The sequence below is a fragment of the Aspergillus chevalieri genome, chromosome 8 (genome assembly GCF_016861735.1).
Source record: "Aspergillus chevalieri M1 DNA, chromosome 8, nearly complete sequence".
Lineage (NCBI taxonomy): Eukaryota > Fungi > Ascomycota > Eurotiomycetes > Eurotiales > Aspergillaceae > Aspergillus > Aspergillus chevalieri.
This window is the reverse complement of record NC_057369.1, coordinates 214,897-231,686: the sequence shown is the minus strand read 5'-3', so window position 1 is coordinate 231,686 and position 16,790 is coordinate 214,897. Positions and strand designations below refer to the sequence as shown.

Sequence of the window (16,790 nt, the reverse complement as noted above, 5' to 3'; positions counted from 1 at the left end):
TCCAGAGGAACAGGAGTTAAAAGGCGTGCACTGTATGTAGCTTCATCCGACAAGATTCAGTCTTGTAACAATCTCACTATACTGCTTCCTTTCCAATATCGTTATCCTTACCTGGTTGACAGGCTGATCTACACTGCCCCGTAGATCATAACAATTCTGAATCTTCTCTTTTCAACCACCTAAGGGAAGACGATGCCGAGAGGTCGCCCAAGAACTATCGCTGAGGAAACAACACTGTCCTCACAAGACACTATAACACCTGAGCAAATCGACACCGACCTGCAAGCAATACACAACCGAATCGCCAAGCTTGAGGAGCTCCGCGTCGCCCGCGAAAACCTTGCCCGCCTAGAAGCAGAGGTTATCAACCCTTCCGAAATAGGTTCAGTAGTGAACCGGGACCACCCAGGCAACCACCCACCAGAGAGTCACACTGAAGAGCTAAAGATCAAGAATATCTCAACCTTCACGCTGAATTTCAACCTACAAAGACGCCAGGATTGGCTCCTCGACCTCCGCTACACCTTTCGGGGTGCCCCCGAAAATACCGAACAGATGGGAAGAAAATCCTAGCCGCCCTCAACTTCCTTGATCACACCTGTCGGCATAGATGGTATCGACATGTGGAAGAGAAATCTATTGAGGAGCGCCAAAACATTGAAGATTCATGGGCATACTTCGAAGAATGGACACTTAGCCTCATTCGGAATACAACCACCCTCCAGGCTGATATAATGGACCAAATCGAAAGGACCTGCCAGCTCCCCAATCAGGACCCTAGAGAGTTCCATGCCTACCTTGACACCCTAGAACAACATTTCCCTCGACAAGCAGAAAAGGAACGTGCACTCTCCTTTTCGCTAAACTCCAGGGCAACCTCAAGAAATATATTCGAGAACATCACATTAAGCTGCCTGAAGGACGAGAGGAGATGGTCTCCCTTGCCACCCACTATTGGAACCTCCTAAAACCAAGTCGCAAACGAAACTGGACCGAATCTACCACAACTAGTGGCCAAGAGCAAGATGACCCCAAACGTCGCAGATACAAATATTCAGCTCCTTATCTCAAAACTAAGTGGAAACAACCTACTGGCCCAGACGGCAAGCCTTACCACTGCTATATTTGTGACGCCACCGATCACCTTGCATCCAGGTGCCCCAAGAAGACAAAGATTCAATCAGTCCTGAATAACCAGAATATTCAGTCAGAAATGGGAAACGGGGAAGAGTCGAAGTAGACCCTACGCCTTCGGCTCATCACTCTCAAGTAGGGACAACTGTTCGCTTCCACATCCCAGTTACTATTCAAAACACCATCGAAACACATGCAGATCTAGATAGCTGCGCCGAAGTCGACATCATTAGCCACCAATTTGTACTCCAACATCGGCTACAGCCAGCTAAACTCACTGCGCCTATTCTTGACGCTGTTAACCGATCTAAGGTGCCAACCTATGGTGTCTGGAAAGTCCCTATTACTGCTACTGATTCGCGGGGGACTACACGCGCATTTGAAAGGCATTGTGTTGCTATCGATCGAGACCCACGGTCAAGTGGGAGCCCAGTCCTTCTATCAATGACGACACTTGAGGACCATCACATTTACCTCTCAGCATGGAATCGACAGTGGTGGTTTGAAGTATCAACCATCTCACACCAGAAACCTCACAAGTTCGTTAAAACATGCCGAAATCTCACACATGTATTCGCTGTGGTAAAAATGCCTGAAGACATCTGGCTACCCACAGACACAAATGAATCCTCACCGAACCTCGACAAATTACCAGCAGAATTAGAGAAGTTCCATGATGTTTTCTCTGCAGAACGTTCGAAGATCCTACCCTCTCAGAAATCCACCGACCATGCAATCGATTTAAAAGACGGTGAAACCCCACCATATGGGCCCATTTACCCTCTCTCACAGACTGAGTTAGCTGAACTCCGGCGGTATCTCGATGAAAACATTGCCAACGGGCGAATTCGCCCATCAAAGAGCCCTGCAGGGGCCCCTATCCTTTTGTCCCCAAGAAAGATGGTAGCCTGCGTCTCTGTGTGGACTACCGGGGCCTTAATAAAGTTTCAGTCAAAAACCGATACCCTCTACCTCTCATTTCAGAAATCCTTGACCGATTATCTGGTTCCAAATACTTTAGCAAGATTGATGTTCAAGATGCCTATTACCGAATCCGAATCAAGGAAGGGGATGAATGGAAAACAGCATTCCGGACTCGTTATGGCCATTTTGAATATACTGTTATGCCGTTTGGATTGACCAATGCACCAGCTACCTTCCAAAACTACATCCACATAGCGCTTCGTGGCCTTCTTGATGTCTTTTGCGTGGCATATCTAGACGATATCCTGGTTTTTTCAGCAGACCGAGAATCACATACACAGCACCTGTACCAGGTCCTTGAGCGCATGCGCCAAGCAGAACTGTTTGCAAAACCTAGCAAGTGCAGCTTCTTCCAAGAGGAGGTTGAATTCCTGGGATATATCATCTCTCAAAAAGGCATCTCAATGGACCTTCGGCGTATTGAAGCTATTACATCCTGGGAACTCCCTGGAAGCTATCATGATATTCAGGTTTTCCTTGGATTCTGCAACTTCTATCGTCGTTTCATCCGAAATTTCTCCCTTCTTGCTTTACCTCTTACCTCCCTCCTGAAAGGAAGCAAGAATGGCCGGAAACCTGGAGCAGTCTGCTTATCCCTTGCTGAAAGACTAGCATTCCGCCGTCTACTTGCTGCCTTCCAAACAGCACCTCTGCTTCGATATTTTGATCCTCAGAAACCGATTCGCCTAGAACCCGACGCGTCGAAATATGGAATGGGCGGAATTCTCTCACAACCAGACAACAACAATGTTTATCACCCAGTTGCATGTTGGTCCCGGAAATTCACTGAGACAGAGATAAATTATGGTACACCTGACCAGGAGTTATTTGCAATTGTCCACTCTTTCAAACACTGGCGCCACTACCTAGAAGGGAGTATGCATCCTATTGAGGTTCTTTCAGATCATTCTAATCTGCAGGCATTTATGCGTCAACGGAAGCTCAACGGGCGACAAGCTCGGTGGTGCCTATTCTTAACACCTTTTGACTTTGTGATCAAACATCGCCCAGGGAAAATGAACCCTGCAGATGGTCTTTCTCGAAAAGGTTATTCCAAGGAGATAGGGGACGCCCTAGATCCAGATGTGTTATCTCCATTACAGCAGCGACTTGCTAGTGAATTGGGCCCGCCTGGCCAGCGGAGCACCATGGTACAATCTTTGTGTGTGTCAGACCTGATCAGTCTGAAATCCCAGTTTGAGGCCAGGGGCGACGGAACTGCCCGGGGGGAACACCCACCTCAGCACTCCCATGGTGGAGATGATCCCGGGCACCCACGAGGTGAATGGATCGCTGCAGAATCAGCTGACTGGGCTGTCTGGGATGATTTGCGCCGCAACAGGCCAATCTCTCAGTATGGGTTAGATAATGTGAGCGCCTCAGAGAGGGCACATATATATGAGTTAAAAGTAAGTGACAATTTGTTATTGGAAATCCAACGGACCCAGGCCGAAGATCCAGAGACCCAACGCCTGAAGGCTGGTATTGAAGAGGGTCAACGAGGATTCAATGACTGGCATATAAACACTGATGGTCTAGTTGTGTTTCGGGGTCGATTGTACATTCCTGCAGCAGAGAACCTGCGTCAAAAACTTTTGGAGTTATACCACGATGATCCCCTGGCAGGCCATTTTGGCCAAACACGAACAACTGACCTGCTAAAACGCAAATTTCACTGGCTCCGATTGCATGAAGATGTGAAAGAATATGTCATGAGTTGTGCTGTGTGTCAAGGCACCACAGCACCAAGGCATCGACCCTACGGCAAAATCGAATCACTGCCAATCCCTCATCGACCTTTTGCTGAATTGTCAATGGACTTTATAACAGGCTTACCACCGGTATTAGTGGGCGATCAAATGGTTGATGCAATTCTGGTGATTGTTGACCGATATTCGAAAATGTGCCTTCTGTTCGCTGTGCCATCAACAATCAATGCAGCTATGCTTGCTGAATTGTTTCACACACATGTGGAGCTAAAATATGGGCCGCCGGACGGGATTGTCTCTGACCGAGGACCAATCTTTACCAGCAGCTTCTGGTCCAGCCTCTGCTACCTGTCCCATGTCAAATTGAGGCTGTCAACAGCGTTTCACCCCCAAACAGATGGCCAAACAGAACGGATGAACCAGACACTTGAGCACTACCTTCGCTGTTTTGTGGATACTGAACAGCTAAATTGGCCATCACTCCTCCGAACAGCTGAATTTGCCTGCAACAACGCAAAAAATGCAACAACCGGTATGTCGCCTTTCCAAGCCCTATTGGGGTATTCACCGGACTTTCACATACGCATCGAGGACGATGCGCCTTCAGGAGAGGTGCCAGCAGCCACTGCACGAATACAAAAATTAGGGGAATTGCGACAGAAACTGGAGAAACACTGGCAAAACACCACTGAAGCCCAGGCGAAATACTATAACAGTCGACATAAGCCAATGGAATTCCAGCGCGGAGACTTGGTTCTCCTCTCAACAAAGAACCTGAAGTTGAAAAAGCCTGCACGAAAACTAGCCCCACGATTTATTGGGCCCTTCCGGGTGCTAGATCGAATTGGACAACAAGCCTATCGCCTTGCCCTCCCGAATCAATATGCCCGTATCCATAATGTTTTCCATGTCTCACTTCTAGAGCCCTGGACGAATCGCGATCAAAACAGTGTGGAACAGATGCCTATGCCGCAGCTGGAAGATGATGGTGAATGGGAAGTCGAAGAGGTAAAAGGAGAAAGGCGGTTCGACGGCGACCTCTACTTCTTAGTTAAATGGAAGGATTGGCCATCTGAATATAACCAATGGGTTCCCCACGACAATATGGCGAATGCGCCTGAAGCGATCAGAAAGTTCCGAAAGACAATCAAGAGAAGATAGAACGAGGGACACCAGAGTACTGTCAGATCTTCCGAGAACACCAGGCAATGTAGACTGGCCAGAAACGCCGGCCTATCTTACGGCGCCCGAGGACGGCCGCCATTAGGAGGGGGATAATTGTTAGGATATTGGGACCATGGGGCCCTATCGAGGTCCCCTATCGAGACTCTCGAGAGGCATATGTGATAGATCAGATACCCCGCAGCGGGGTTGTCCAGAGGAACAGGAGTTAAAAGGCGTGCACTGTATGTAGCTTCATCCGACAAGATTCAGTCTTGTAACAATCTCACTATACTGCTTCCTTTCCAATATCGTTATCCTTACCTGGTTGACAGGCTGATCTACACTGCCCCGTAGATCATAACAGCTTGTTCGATGTCTGCAGTCATATGTTTGCATATGCACTGTATGAAAGGCCAAACATCACCATTCATCTAGTCTGGCACGGTGCCATCAAGGAACGCTTCTGAATTGGAAGTGGAAGCAGAACAACCAATTATCAGTGCCTGTATAGCAGCTAGTGGATCATAAGGTTTTTAGAGGATTGAAATTGCGCGGCACTGCATGACATTGAGTGATGGTTCACACTCTCTATAGTGCATTCACCCAGGCTCACCCCTGGTCGCGGGACAACAAATCAACCTCTAACAATCATATTGCAATAAAAATTAGTACATACGACCATAGGGTGTGGAAAACAGGGCTTCCCGTCCGCTCAGCCGTACTTAAGCCACACAGTCCGCACGGTCAATAGTTAAAAGGCCCTAAACTCCAATATTCTTCTGGAAGCAGGAATTGGGGCAGGTGTGGGTGATAAGGGTGCGATCTCTATAGCTTCTAGCACCAGGGGTGCAATGTTGACACCGGTGGTGTGATAAAATATTCTGAATTGTGCAAATGCGGATATGTCGCAGTCTAGACACTGATCACCAAATTGTGGACCCATTGCGCCACCAGAAGGAGGCCAGGGTTGTGGAGCGAGCAAACTGCGCTATTAAAGAATCAAATAACGCTATAATCGCCAACCGGTCAATCTCTACAGGCCGCATCTTGCCCATCGGGGACATTATCCTACGTGCAGAGAGCCTTGAAGATGTGGAACAACTAGCCAGAGCAGCAAAAGACTGGTGCCTTACCTTTGGAGACAGTGCAACCATCAAAAGAAGGACTTATTGTGTTGTCATGAATGGAGTCAACTGCCAGCTTGACCTAGCAGCTGCGCCAGCCTGCATTAAGGCTGATAATTTAGGATGTCTGGCCCCCCACAGTGATCACATACACTGGGTGGCTTCTTGGCCCCCGGCATATTGCAGAACACAAACCAGAAACATCAAAGCTGATTGTTGAGTTTGATAATGACCGAGCTGCCAACATTGCCATACTGCTTGGCCTGGCACTTGATGGCCGCGACCACCCATGTGAATACTACGACCAAACTCATCGGATTCAGCAATGCTTAAACTGCCAAGCATATGGCCACATAGCCCGAAACTACAAGTGACTTACCTCATGTGCAAACTGTGCACAAAGCCATTCCTCTCAGGACTGCCCTACAGCAAGAGACCATGCCAGGGCTCAGTGTTCAGTCTGCGAAAAACAGAACACTAAGCAAAGTAAGAAGATCTCAGAGGATCACTTTGCCTTTGACCGCAACTGCCCAGCTCATGCAGAACGGTGTCAGAACCTGGCTTCTCTCGTATCGTACCTAGAGTTCTAGTTAGTTGTATTTCGAGACAGGACACTTACCCTAAGTGTCTTCCAGATAGTCGTGTGCTCAATGCCCCTCTGGGTCGAGTTCAGTTAGTCGTATGCGTCGATGGGTATATCGCCCCCTCCAGGCTCCGTAAGATAATCAACAAGTAGAAACGGTAAAGGTAACGAATAGAGAAACAAGGCCAACCGAGTACGTATACTGGGTTGTTGGTTAAGTGCGGACGAGTCAGAAACTAGAAGGTAACCAATGCTGAATGACTTGGATTGATCGCGAAGAACTAAGCTAAGTACATGAACGAGCACCTTTATACCCTTTGGTCTGTATACCGTTTCATGTGCCATGGTATATACCGTGTCTGCCTTGACTTCCTGCGTCATCACGTGAGTCTGACACGACGAGGTCTGTAACAACATCAGAAAGAGAGTGACCTATTCAAAGATGTTTAAAAATTCCAGGGTCTACAAGGAAAATAAGGCGTTGCATAGGGTGGTTATTGAGATGATTGGTACTGGATGTTGGGTATTGCTAGACTAGAGAGATATGCGAAATGCTAGGTACAATCAAAGAGGTTTTCAAACATAGATTTCCATAGGGGTTATGATATCCAATGTTCAAGTACACTTGTGGAATCCTTTTTCCCCGCCTTCTTTCATAGAATTGTGGCACATGACACCACAATAATGACCATCTGTGGCACTGTAGACAACGCGGCATGGAATATTCTTCATCTTCTCAGGTTTCTTACCATCGCCCCTTGGAATTCCTTTCCAGGGATACATCTCAGCAGGGTTGTCATCTTTGATGGGAAATTCAAGCAGAGCCACATTTTCCGAGTTGCAAACGTGGTTGTCCCAATCAAATGGGTCACCATTATGGTACTGATGCGGGTAGCTGCTGAATGTGGAAAACTCTGGCTTCTCGGTGCATTCGTCCTCGACAAACTGGCTGCCAGAGGGGGCTTTTTTGGCGATGTCCTTGGCAATATTCTCCGGGATTTTGATTGTTTTTCCGTCCGTTGTGCATTGGACGGTCTTGACGACTTCTCAGCATGGTTTTCAATTTCATATCAATGAGTGTAGATGGGTCAACATACTTTACCAGGACTCGCAGCATTGTTGGCTGGCGTTTTGGCTGGCATGGCCAAGGCACTGCCAGCGAGAAGGAAAAGGAGCATGTTGGCTTTAATTTGGACCATTGTGAAATAGTTGATGAAGTAGTTTTGTTATCTTGTTTGAAATTGGAAATTCTTCTTTTTTTTATGTCGAGCTAGAATGGAGTGACATTGGGATGTCTTATATGTATTGTAGAACCATCTTGGAGAAAGGAAAGTTGGTTCTGTGTGCCATTGATTGATGCCACACTGCCCACACATGATCTGGGGGCTGATCTGTGGGCAGAATATGAGGCGTTCTTATCCTTACACTTGCTAAACAGTTATTCAGTTATTCTTTTAGGACATGTAAGGTATCATAACCTCAAGGCTGATTGTATCCCCAAGGCTGATTGTATCCCCAAGGCTGATTGTATCCCCAAGGCTGATTGTATCCCCAAGGCTGATTGTATCCCCAAGGCTGATTGTTTCCTTCTGATGAGGATCTATCGGACAAATAGTCGGCCCGATTACCGAGGCCAGGGGATCTTTATGTAGGCCGGTGTTTACACGTATTTAGATAGTTAAGCACTCAAGCACTTGTTCTACGTGTGGTTACCATAGACTTCAATATTACTCCTTTCGGCGTATACTAAACTCTCCATCTTCTGTACGCCATATAGCCTCGTGCAGTCGGATTATCGGCTCCCGATTCCCCGAACCTGAGCTACCCGCTTCACATAGCCGCACAGCCTCACATGATTTATTTTTGACTCACCTGAGCCACCAGGTTGATCATAGTCGACTCAGTGAACTGTATCCACGCACAGCCTACACGACTACATCTGATAAATGCTTATTTAATTTAGCATCCTCCCAACTGAACCAACTGCCTCCTACACGGTAACTTCACTTAATGGTTTACTCTTTATTATACATAATATGATCATGGCCACTACAAACAACCCTCTCGGTCTTGACCTTGATACCATGTACGAGCCAACGGACATTGAAGAGAAGGTTTTTGATCTCCTGACAGCCTACCTCCCTCCAGACTCGACAATCACCCCTCAACAAGCAGCCGATAAAGTCAACTCTTTCTTCCCACATAGCTGTCTAGGAGAAAATGACAATTACTATCCTTGCCAATTTCTGGGTGAATTCTGGGAGGTGATGTTCCGTATTGCCCCGCAGTTAGACTACCAGGGGCAACCCATGCAACGCTACATCGCCCTCCACAAGGCTCTGCGAGAATTGCCTGATATTTTCATGGGTGATTATCGGGTATGGCAGGATAGACCTCTGTTTAGCATGGAGTTGCATGAAAGATGGAGTCGTATGTTCACATCCTGATAATTATACATGTATTGTTGAATGCTGACCTGGCCGTTCAGGCATGTCCGGTGGCTACGAAGTAAATGGCATAGCACACCAGGCGTGGAGAAACATAAACGGGCTATTGATACACTTCACCAATGAAGGTATCTACGACGGCAAATACCATGCCCTGAACTGCATCAGGAAATATTTTGAGAATGATGACCGAAACAGGCGAAACAGATTCATTAATGTGTATGCTCCAGTTGCTGCCTTATGGTTCATTCACTGCAGTCCCAAGATTTACGAGGCCTGCCAAAATCAGGAGTACCTTGACAGGATACCGGGAGGGAAGCTTTGGAAGGGACCACCTGGATATAATATCCCACGGTGGGAATTCTGGAGGAGTCGGTTTGAGGTGCTGAGTACGCATCCACTTGCAATAGAGGAGACAAGGCAAGCATGTAAGGCTGCAGTGGATGGAATGGACGCTGTCACCAAGGCCAGTTGATTCATAGCGTATCATCGTTGTTATTGGAATCTACATCTAAACCCAGCAAGTATCATGAAGAACAATATAAAATAGATTTCACCACCATAAAGCCTACATACCAACTTTCGACGGTCTGTGGCCGGCCGACAAGCACACTCCATCAGCTGGATATCCCGAAAACCTATTAGTTCAATCCCATAATGATCATAGAGCGCATTTGAATCATTCCTGACGTCATACAATACCTTTAGGATCTGTGGGTGACCAAGATGCCTTTCCAGCTCTTGCCAAGCTTGTCGATGGTAGTAAAAGCTGCGCTTCCAAGCGTATGTGTGTTGACTATATTGGGTGCTCAGGTCCTTTCCAAGATAAACAAGCACAGTCAAGAGAGACGTGTTTCTGTCACGACTGAGGCGCTCACTCTCGATATCGATCTAGAGTGGGGGTTGCAGGTCTCCCATCCAAGTATCTTGACGTGCCACCCGGTCGACGAGAGCACTAATCCCATCTGGTGTGTCTATGAAATCAGTACCTTTAACCATGTTTTGGCATAGTAGTTCCCAAAATCAGCTTGCCCCCGAACACTCTTGGCTTTTTCTCAGATTGTTGTTTGACTGTAAGAGATTTGTATTGCATGTTGATTGATCATGGACCTCCTCGCTGGAGTTTAAGACACCAGCCTAAGAAACGGTAGATGTCAATATTTGATGCCTGGCGCAGGGCCTCCTCAGGTTCCTGCCATTTTGGAATCTCGAGCTCCAGACGTGTTCTGCTGTCACAGTACCTATAACTTCATCAGCAGAGGCCGACTAAGACGCAACACCACTAGAATAACAGGCCATTTCCAGCGGGTTTCAATCTGCTCTCGCCGCAAGATTGTTCCTTCCGCCTTATCAAAATTTTCAGGAATCTCAAACAGGTCGATCCCAGTATCATCAAGCGGGTCGTCGTAGAATTCTCCCACATCATCAGGTTCTCCCAATTCCAAAGCGGGGTGGCTTTCATCCGCCCAAAAACATTTTCGTGTACTCAGGGTATCGTCCGGCTCCATCAATCTGTCTCATAAGTAGTGTCACGCTGTTCATCTGAGTCGGTACCGCTACATGTGATGTTATCCATGCCACAGTTACTTCCCAGATGTCTATTCAGCCGGGACCGTGGGCGTTTCATCGCTTGGATTCAACGGAATTAGATAACGAACGAACACTGGTTTTGTATGGAGAGGGAGGGGGTGGAAAGCAAGATGAAGACATAGCAAAGCTAGAGAGCAAGTATAAAGCAGTGAGCAAGCTTCTTCCTGTTCATGCAGTAATTGGAAACTGGTATATGGAAAAAGAAGCTCGTAAATACAGGAACCCAGAATGATAATATAAATGGGAGATAGGAAGATGGCAAGATGACTGGAAAATTGAGGGACAAACATAGAAAGAGGCCACAATAAAAGAGTGGGCGCCATGACGGGCCGACGGCCTCGGCTCTAATACAGTGCCATGAGGCCATTTTCGGCGCTGTCACGGAACGGCCGCTGCAGCCATGATGGTGAAGCAAAAGGTGAGCCTTTGTTGAAAGACTGAGAAGGATGGGAACGCCCGCAGTGGGACCCTGAAACAAGGAGTCGGGGTTGGGGTGCGTGGTCGTAAACACACATGGCCGTGGCGAAAGGTGTCACCCCTGGTCGCCCGACAACAGATCAATCGCTAACAATCATATTGCAATAAAAACCAGTACATACGACCATAGGGTGTGGAGAACAGGGCTTCCCGTCCGCTCAGCCGTACTTAAGCCACACGCCGGCCGGTTAGTAGTTGGGTGGGTGACCACCAGCGAATCCCGGCTGTTGTATGTTTTTTTTTTCATTTTTTTTTTGCCGTGTATCGTTCTAGAGACAGTTCTGACGCTATTCATCTTTCCAAACATGTCACATGATCATGGTCATATGTTAGTACCCATCGGGTCACGTGCTTGACCGCCCTCGCTTTCTGCCGGTAGACATATAGCTAGCCTTAGTCAATAGGCACCCAATGGAACCATCCATCCATACACACCAAAATCATATGTTGGTACCTGTCGGAATATCAAGGTTCCTTACCGAACAATACCAACTGATGCCTAATTTATGCCTCACTGATATCATATGGCGCAAACAGCTTATTCACTCCTTTGCCCTTATTGCTGTTAAAACCGCACATTCGCTTAGAATACTCTGTTAGATAGGCTACGGTCTTATATAGGATCCTAGATAGCTTCATTTGCACAAATCATATACGCTCGATACGTACTTTCGATCCTGACTAAGCAGCAACTCCGACAGTACCCAGCGGGTCACGTGCCTCGCCGCCCTCGCTTTCTGCCCGGTAGACATATAGTTAGCCTTAGCCGATAGGCACCCAATCCATCGAACTATCCACGTCCACCATAATCATATTGAAGCGGAGGTCTCCGGTCGAGAGGCTCAAACGGGAAATCGAGAGTTGATTATTCTGGAATAAGCGACGTCTATATGGAGATGACTGGTTTAACGAAGAGGTATATTGCCTAACGAACGTATGAGTGCATACGCAGCTGATTGTGTCACGGGCTCGGAATAGTAAATAATAACGAACTAAATTCCTATCTATACTATTGTAGCCATCGGCGAGAATATCGAATCTGGGGGAAAAAAGAAAAGAGGAAATCTATATAGATAATGAGGAGGTTTTAAGAGGATTGTTGGCGACATGACTGGATGGTGTTTGTGATGTATCACCCATTGCCGTAGTGTTGAGCCGCCATATGAGCCATCATATGTGAGCCGTCACAGATTGAGTGCTTAACTATCTAAATATGCGTACACGCTGGCCTATATATATGGGAATCTCGTGGCCTCGGTAATCCGGCCGACTATTTATCTGATCGATTTTTATCATAGTTTATTTGGGGATGATTGGACTATCATGTACTCTGCGATTCCCTCTTCTAGGAAACAAGAGAGAAGACATAAGCTACCGATTTAATAAATAAAGGGAGTTGATAATACCATAATCCAAACAACTCCAGGAATATAGTCTCAACATTGACCTGAGATAATCCTGAATAGCTTCATATATACTCCTGGCAATCAACCTATCACAGTATCACAGTCCTCTTCTCACCTGTTCAAGACCTGGAACCACGGATAGTAAATGTCGAGAAGTCAAGGTATTCGAACGCGTCAGGTCGACCCCAAAGGTCAACTACTCCCTTGAAGTATCCAGAGGTTTCACTTCCTGCGGGAAGTTCAATGTGAACACACCGTTGCCCTTCTTTTACTTCGCCCCAGCCTTGGAGTTTTGGGATTGAAACATCAGGGACTGGGATAGTATTCAGCGGACAGTACAAGTGCCTGCCCACATTCTCCGCAGAGATTCGGTCCACTTTAACGAACCCCGTGTGCACATCGAGGCTGTTCTGTCTGTAACGCCTGCAAAAGGCAGGGCTTTTCAGCTTGATGAACTTTACCGAATTGCTGATAAGCTCGTCCTTTTCTTGATCATACTCAAGAACAGGTAAATCTTCGTCGATGTCTGGGATGAAATAAAGTCCCAGGGGCAAGGCACCTCCATGGACCACTCTTTCAGGCCATGTCATGCCGGATAACTTTGGATCCTCTACCGTGGGCACCAGTAATAACTGCCACTGGTATTTTTGCAGCAAAGGCACGAAAAACTCGGCCTTTATCTTGCGGAGGTCCTGTTGCTTGGCGTGTTCAGTCTTCGCCTTTGAGTACCAGGGATTCAGATTTTTCAACTCCAAAGCACCTATCAAAGCCCAGCATTTGTCTTCTGGCACTGTGAACCTCCGACCATTTGCCCCAGCAAGAAGAAACAGCGGCGTCGCATCTCCAGACCAGTAGCAAACAAACCCGGAGCGGATGATATGCGAGAGGAAGGTAGCGATGTACTCGTAGTTCGACGAAGAGGCGCTGATGAAATCAAGTGTCCACTTCACTTCTTCTGCCGTACCTTGTGGCATATCTTTCGAGCATGTCCAACCCTGGCTATGCTTCACAAATGCCGTTGAAAGACTGTCGGCAAGCGCTGTCGCAGTCCTTGAAAGGTGGGAAACCGTAGCATACTTATGGAGGGGCTCAAAGTTACCAGTAAGACCTCTGCCATAGTAATCCGATAAGACTGTCTTTTCCAGCAGAACTCCCTCCTGCAGTGTCCAGCCAGATGTAACCCAAGGTTCATCCTTCTGGATACCTTCAAGGCATAGACGAACATCGGTTAAGGTGTCCACAAAATCTTGATGAGGCTCGAAATCCCCCTTTAAGTACTTCGATAGTCTTGGATTCTCATCCCACTTCGTGCGATGTAGCCAAACCACGCTCTTTTTGGCGCCCTTGTATATTGCCCTATATATCCGGTCAGCAATTATATACTCTCATTCAACTGATGAATGGAAATAACATGCATCTGCTTAGCGATCTCTTGGCCCTTCACTTGTTCAAGCTCGTCATCCAATGTAACTCTCTTGCCTCGTTTCCCCTGAGGAACGCACATCCAGTCCCACCACATAAATCGGATGTCCATAGTATTGTCCAGAACTTCACGACAGTGCGCTAGAGGGAGCCCTTCCACCGTTGGGATATTCCAAAGAAGGTTCCCTGGGACGTATTCGGCTGGCTTGTCAAAGTCTGCCCACATCCCCCAAGTGTATGAAACGATGCCATATCCAGTCGATTCAACCTGGCTTTTGACCTCTGCGTAAGGATAGATACACCAATCCTTAATATCCAGAAGCCATCGAGGATGGTTAACATCGTTCTCCGGTATGTTCCTAGTCATTTTTGATACCGATGTGACCACCACCGAGACAGTGGAGGGTACCAGGTGATGAAAAAGGCTCGAAGGATTTCTGACAGAAAAGACCGGCGTATCTCAAGAATTATATATAGGCCTGTGTGCTCGAGTTTCTCGCCCGGAAATCCACTAATCTTGACAACTCAGGCAGAGCAGCGGGGTAGCTTTTAAGTTGACTCTGGTGGGCTGATAACTGTGTATTGGCTCGGATGCAGGCTTGGATTATCCAGATATCCACATGCTTGCATGTATCTTGTTCCTAAACATTTAGGACTAGTGATGCATATTTTATCATGTCATATTCAGCTCGCCACCTGTGCACTCGGGAGAACATGCGGTGAAAGGAGCGATCACTAGTGGAGATCAACGAATCAACGAACAGGCTGAGGAACCCAGAGTGAGAAATAGGCCCCACTTTTGATTGACGAACCTCTTTCCAAGGTAGGTACTTACCTAACTCTCCAAGAACTTCGTCTCTGGATCTTTCCATGTTGCTTGATTTCTCTTCAACCACATAGTCAAAGTTGGCTCGGGAATCAAATCTACACGTTCTGACCCCGTCTGGAAATATACCTTTGATCCCTCCTTCTATCCATACTTTCCCGATTCAAACGCTAGGGCGCCGACTCGTTCATACACCCGCGTTGTCTTATTATCTATGGGCTGTCATGTCATCTCCGAGTAGCCAAGGTAGAGTCAAAGGTTATCAGAAAAAATAAGAGCCATTTTTCCACAGGAAAAGGTTTTGTGGACTAGCTCTCATGATCCTGGTCTGTCATGACCAATGTTTGCAGCAAAAATGTCTGCTTCTATCACTAAGCAAATGTCAATACATCGAGTGTGGTGGAATTGCAAAGTACGCCCATTTCCAGCGTGATTCTCTCACACGCCTGCTAACTTATGCGCCGCAGAAAAATCTGTTTTGATCAGAAACAACCTCCATATTGCCTCGTCTATCGACGGCTATGTACAGTCATCTACAGATGATCCGTGACCTGTCCAGTACATCCAACCATGGTAAGTGACTTCGGACTTCATATCTTAATAATGAAGCTCACTGACTCCTCTCTTTCCTCATCCAGGGGCTGGCGGGATGGGAGGCACCAGTGGTACGCCAGGTTGGCAGACGGCTCTGGCGGCAAGCCTGGTGCATACGAAGGGGGTATCAATGTCAGAGATCTCGGTCTCGATGGCCGCCAAACAGATCTGGAAGCATCTAGTCCTTTTGCATTGCCGGACCAATGCCAGATGCTCCTGGGCCAGGCAAACGAGTTATTCTTCTCGAACACAGATGATGGTCGCCAGAGTGCGTCAGATGTCTACCGAAGTCTGATATCTCGACTTGCGTTTTTGGACACCATATCAGAGGATCACACAGCGTCCAAGGTCCAGAAGGCATATAATCAATTGAAAAGAAATGGAAGATCACGATGAGCCCCTTAGCCCATTTGCGCTCAGTGTATAGGGAGGCAAAAAGCTGGCAGAATCGACTAATGCTAGGTCAGAACATGTTTGGGAATGGCCCCAACTGGGTGCCGCGGTTGTTCTTTATTTACTACCCGAATTCTGTTGACAAGCAACTTCCCTCCCTCCAGCAACAAGAGGAGCTCACCAGGAGCTTTGAGGCGGGACGTAGGAGCCAGGCAAAGGTTGAGGTCAACGTCGACAAAAGCTCTTGAATCGCTGAACACCAACAAGCAAACATCGGACAACCAGATCCGTCATCTCACCGACCGCAATGGCCCGATCAACACACTTGCATACAAGATCACGGCCTTTACACTAGAGATGAGGGCCAAGAAAGCCGATACCAAGAAAAAGCTCGACGACGTCTAATTCAGCTATTTTTAGGATCCAAAGTCGGTGATTGACGGTCTCTCCATGGTTACATCCCTCGACGTCTCCGTCAAGTCTCTGCTAAAGGCCGCCGAGTATGGGTACAAGGCGTACAAATCGACGACCGTTATGAAGAAGGACGAGGACAAGGATGTAAAAAAGGACTACGTGATCAACCAGATCACTATCTGCGGCGAGACCACACAGTCACTCATGGTGTTGTTCAACACTAAGAAAGACGATACTCTGGAGCTGGATGACCCAGGGCCAGGAAGATTGTCACCGAGATGAAGAGTGCGCAAAACCATGGACGAATTCCCCAGAACACTTGGCGACACCCAGCGGAAGGCCATCAAGGTCTCCTTGGATAATTACGTGGAGTCCGTACTTGCACACAACAACGCCGTGGTCGAATACAATGCTGCTGTTCAACAACTTCAAGAGGCGCGGAAGAACCAGAAGTACTGCACAGACCAGATGAGCAGTGCGGCCAATATCGGCTTGATATAGACTGCCGGTGATGATATTCTGG

The 16,790-nt window shown here is 47.4% G+C and overlaps 8 protein-coding genes across 8 annotated transcripts; 6 read left to right on the top strand and 2 right to left on the bottom strand.

The window, feature by feature from the left end:
• Nucleotides 1-192: 192 nt before the first annotated feature.
• On the top strand, nucleotides 193-573 carry ACHE_80075A (uncharacterized protein; the record flags this gene model as incomplete). Its single annotated transcript, XM_043283405.1, has 1 exon — nucleotides 193-573. One exon carries the CDS (start codon nucleotides 193-195, stop codon nucleotides 571-573), a length of 381 nt encoding a protein of 126 aa, XP_043140688.1.
• Nucleotides 574-931: 358 nt separating this feature from the next.
• Nucleotides 932-1,240, top strand: ACHE_80074A (uncharacterized protein; the record flags this gene model as incomplete). The annotated part of the gene is made up of 1 exon (XM_043283404.1): nucleotides 932-1,240. The coding sequence occupies one exon, from the start codon at nucleotides 932-934 to the stop codon at nucleotides 1,238-1,240; it is 309 nt and encodes a 102-aa protein (XP_043140687.1).
• Nucleotides 1,241-7,313: 6,073 nt separating this feature from the next.
• ACHE_80073S (uncharacterized protein) lies at nucleotides 7,314-7,897 on the bottom strand (the record flags this gene model as incomplete). Its single annotated transcript, XM_043283403.1, has 2 exons — nucleotides 7,314-7,733; nucleotides 7,796-7,897. 2 exons carry the CDS (start codon nucleotides 7,895-7,897, stop codon nucleotides 7,314-7,316), a joined length of 522 nt encoding a protein of 173 aa, XP_043140686.1.
• An 837-nt stretch (nucleotides 7,898-8,734) lies between these two features.
• ACHE_80072A (DUF3632 domain-containing protein) lies at nucleotides 8,735-9,620 on the top strand (the record flags this gene model as incomplete). The annotated part of the gene is made up of 2 exons (XM_043283402.1): nucleotides 8,735-9,128; nucleotides 9,187-9,620. The coding sequence occupies 2 exons, from the start codon at nucleotides 8,735-8,737 to the stop codon at nucleotides 9,618-9,620; spliced, it is 828 nt and encodes a 275-aa protein (XP_043140685.1).
• A 3,117-nt stretch (nucleotides 9,621-12,737) lies between these two features.
• Nucleotides 12,738-14,407, bottom strand: ACHE_80071S (uncharacterized protein; the record flags this gene model as incomplete). Its single annotated transcript, XM_043283401.1, has 2 exons — nucleotides 12,738-13,974; nucleotides 14,034-14,407. The coding sequence occupies 2 exons, from the start codon at nucleotides 14,405-14,407 to the stop codon at nucleotides 12,738-12,740; spliced, it is 1,611 nt and encodes a 536-aa protein (XP_043140684.1).
• A 1,062-nt stretch (nucleotides 14,408-15,469) lies between these two features.
• On the top strand, nucleotides 15,470-16,101 carry ACHE_80070A (uncharacterized protein; the record flags this gene model as incomplete). The annotated part of the gene is made up of 2 exons (XM_043283400.1): nucleotides 15,470-15,808; nucleotides 15,928-16,101. The coding sequence occupies 2 exons, from the start codon at nucleotides 15,470-15,472 to the stop codon at nucleotides 16,099-16,101; spliced, it is 513 nt and encodes a 170-aa protein (XP_043140683.1).
• Nucleotides 16,102-16,303: 202 nt separating this feature from the next.
• On the top strand, nucleotides 16,304-16,549 carry ACHE_80069A (uncharacterized protein; the record flags this gene model as incomplete). The annotated part of the gene is made up of 1 exon (XM_043283399.1): nucleotides 16,304-16,549. The coding sequence occupies one exon, from the start codon at nucleotides 16,304-16,306 to the stop codon at nucleotides 16,547-16,549; it is 246 nt and encodes an 81-aa protein (XP_043140682.1).
• A 15-nt stretch (nucleotides 16,550-16,564) lies between these two features.
• Nucleotides 16,565-16,768, top strand: ACHE_80068A (uncharacterized protein; the record flags this gene model as incomplete). The annotated part of the gene is made up of 1 exon (XM_043283398.1): nucleotides 16,565-16,768. The coding sequence occupies one exon, from the start codon at nucleotides 16,565-16,567 to the stop codon at nucleotides 16,766-16,768; it is 204 nt and encodes a 67-aa protein (XP_043140681.1).
• Nucleotides 16,769-16,790: the final 22 nt, after the last annotated feature.